Below are 3,406 nucleotides of genomic sequence, written 5' to 3' on the forward strand. Positions count from 1 at the left end.
TAAGTTTTTTTACGAGCTTTCGAATGGTGTATATAACTTCTTTCAAAAGTTAAAAACCGCGAAGTTATTTTATTTGTTTATTAGGGGAAAAAGTGCCTTTTATTTGTTAACAATTACGTAACACTAAATTTGAAAAAAAATATATTTTTTTTTAACTAGAGGATACTTGGTGTCCCTTCGAAGAAAATGAGCCCAAAAAGAATGTTTTAGTCATAACCCTGCCCCCGGAATAGTCATTTGAAAATGGGCCTTTTTTGCAAAAATGGGATAAATAAATGGAATTAGATTAATAGTTTTTTTACAATAACGCGTAGAACGAAAAATTACGAATTTTTGACCTATTTGTTGATAAAAAACAATGACGCTATACTTTTTTCATGACCCACGAGATGAGACGCCTCTTGTATTATCATTCCCTAGACTTTTCAACAATAAAATCACGTCCAGTAATTAATAAATTTCAAAATGTTTCCTTTGTTGATCTAAAAGAATAATTATTAATTGACACTGTTACATTTCAGGTCGAATATAAACACATGGTCATGTCGGTCATAGAAATGTTCTGCAAATACGTAAGAGCTAGCATCATCCCCAGCACATTAGACAAAGCGGAAAGGCCGCAATTCGGTTCACTGAGCGCGCCCGAAAGAGACCAAATCGCTCTGTATTTACCGGAACTGTTAAGGTCAGTACGTTCCACTTACGCTACATTAATAAAGTTAGATTTGCCCAACGAGGCATTAGATATAGTAAGTTTGTTATTGTTAGATTTAAGAATCCATTGCATGAGTATTCTGTTTCAACAAGCTATGGAACAGATAAAACAGTTATCTGAAACGTGGAAGATAAACTTTGGGGGCAAACACAGCGGAATCACAGAACTACCGTTGAAGTTCTTGCAGCTGATCGAGGACGTGATCCAAATTGTGAAAGAATCAGCGCTATCGGCTGAACAACGAGAGACTTTCCTATTAGATAATCCGACTGCTCAGAGAGAGCTTGAAAAACAGCTGGATTGTATTTTAACAGCTTTTCATAACGTGTTGAATAACTTATCTTCGAGTGAGGATTATGAAGACGGTGACGATAGCTCGCCTGTAGTCTCTCAGTTGATAGGAACCCCTGTCAGTAGTCATAAAGTGAACAGCATTAAAACAAACGTACCAACTTGGGAGCACCGTTTGTTGATAACTTTATCCAACTGTCTGTTTACTAAGAATACAATATTAGACACCGTTTCCACTAAATTCAAGGAAGGCGGTTTTCCTCACGTGGACGTCCCTATAAGAAATGCCAAAATTAAGTTGGAAAACTTGGAAAAATCGATCCTCGACAAATACCTAGAACAAAAGAGCGATCCTTTAGTTGGCACGATAGAACCGTCGATGTACTTAGGACGTTTCGACTGGGATACAAACGTACCGGCAACGGACATCCGTCCTTATGCAAAAGAATGCATAAACAACCTTATCAGCGTCCACTCGGAAGTTAACAATATTTCCGCAAAGTTATTAGATAGCGTTCTACCCAAAATCGTTGAAACTATTGCCGAAGAATTATACAGGCTCATGTCGTGCGTTCAGAAATTTAGTAGGGCAGGTGCGCAACAAGCAAGAGCCGATATATGCGTCCTACAGGAGTTTTTCGAAGGATATTTGTCAGGAAGTGCCAAGGGATATTTTCAGGAAGCTCTAGATGTCATACCAGAGTTAGAAACAATGGAGACGACTGTTATTCAGGACATCTTAAGGCAGTCGAAAGCCAAAATGAGAATACAGTTGTTGTGCTTAAAGAGGAGGTCCACGGAAAATAGGAATTAAATGTGGCGGCACTTTTATTTCTATTTTGCAGTTAAAGTTTTAGACTGTTGTATCAAAGCTGTTATAGCAAATTATCTCTCCTGTGATAATTATTTTTTATTTGTCGCTTAACAAAGATGCAATTAATGTTGAAATACAAGATATTTAAATATGAAAAAATAGTAACTATAGATATTAAGGAAAAAACGTAATGCTAATAAATTATTCTTAAAATTTATTTACACATGTAATGTTAATGAAATGTACAATGTACAATTTTACAGTGGTTTTATGCAGATATTTATTACATCATGCAAGATATATCTTGACATTTACCATGTGTAGGATATAAATAAGGTGATAAAATAGTATATCGGCATATAGTTATTTGTTATTTGTACCTAAACTCTGCACCGTACGGTAAATATTAAGACTGCTTAAGTCTAACAATATCAAAAAACATGTATATATGGTATTTTTATTATTTAAAGCTTTGTAATATGTATCGTAATGTATTTAACTTAATACTTATTCTTTTTTGGACAAACTTGTTTCTCTTAATACCCCAAACTAACATTGTATGGCAAAGGGAACATTATTTCTGCAGGATGTTCCTTTCAAAGACTGGGTACTATAATAACTTTTTTGGAGTATAAATGGAGCAATGTCAAAGCTCGTATGAAACGGGATATCGTGCCGCATACATTTTCCTGCGAACCTGATGGAAATTTGTTAGCCAAAATTAGACAACTGAAGTACAAGATGTGANTACTTTTTTTTCTATGAAGCAATGCCTGTACCTATCTTTACTCAAAAAAAACTAGAGGCAAAAAAGGAAAAAAAAAATAAAAAATCGATTTTTTTTTCAAATTGTTGATTACCTAACGATTTTTTTGCATAAAATTTTCCTTTTAAAAATTTTTTAAATAAGCCTTTTCGATGGGAAATTCAATTCTCTAAATAATTTTTCCTATGAACTATAACGAAATTTTGCTTCGTTTTCGAGCTACAATTAAAAAACTGGAAGGGGTGCATTTTCACCCCTATCTCCAATTTCCACCCTCTAATTTAATAGCACTACACGGTTTCTTCATCTAAAATGACCCTTTCAACGATTCATGCAATAAAATTGCTTGAATGTCATAGTTCCTTTTAACCCTGTTTTTGGATATAATCGTTGTTAACCAAATTTCAAAAAGTAGACAATATAATTCTACACGTATTAACTAGTGTGTATGCACAATTAGAGATTGAGAAAATGCGTCAGAACAGTTTTAAAATAATTATTTAAAACTGATTTTTTTTATAATATTTCAAAACGGCTGTGACGTCATAAGGACCACCTTGTAGTGAAATTATGTGTAAACGGTTGCGTAAAGGAAAAAAATTGGAGGACAGTGACACTGTCGCATAAAATAATCTTAATCTTCGAATTCCTTTATTAAGTAAAATTATTATTTAGTAATAATCATTTAATATCTTCCCTTAGAATTAAAGCAGAATGTGTGAAACGGGATTTGTGAAAGCTACTTCGCAAATTTTACCGAAAATTGATATTTTTATGATCATGAATTGAATTTTTAAAAAGAGACAACCATTTTAATATT

At 33.5% G+C, this 3,406-nt stretch overlaps 1 protein-coding gene across 1 annotated transcript; it reads left to right on the forward strand.

Moving 5' to 3' along the window:
- Nucleotides 1-521: 521 nt before the first annotated feature.
- Nucleotides 522-2,336, forward strand: LOC111692769 (exocyst complex component 2-like; the record flags this gene model as incomplete). Its single annotated transcript, XM_023456880.1, has 1 exon — nucleotides 522-2,336. A coding segment is annotated over one exon (1,299 nt), but the record flags the coding sequence as incomplete, so codon positions are not given.
- Nucleotides 2,337-3,406: the final 1,070 nt, after the last annotated feature.

Source organism: Anoplophora glabripennis, unplaced genomic scaffold (assembly GCF_000390285.2).
Source record: "Anoplophora glabripennis isolate ALB-LARVAE unplaced genomic scaffold, Agla_2.0 scaffold3375, whole genome shotgun sequence".
NCBI lineage: Eukaryota > Metazoa > Arthropoda > Insecta > Coleoptera > Cerambycidae > Anoplophora > Anoplophora glabripennis.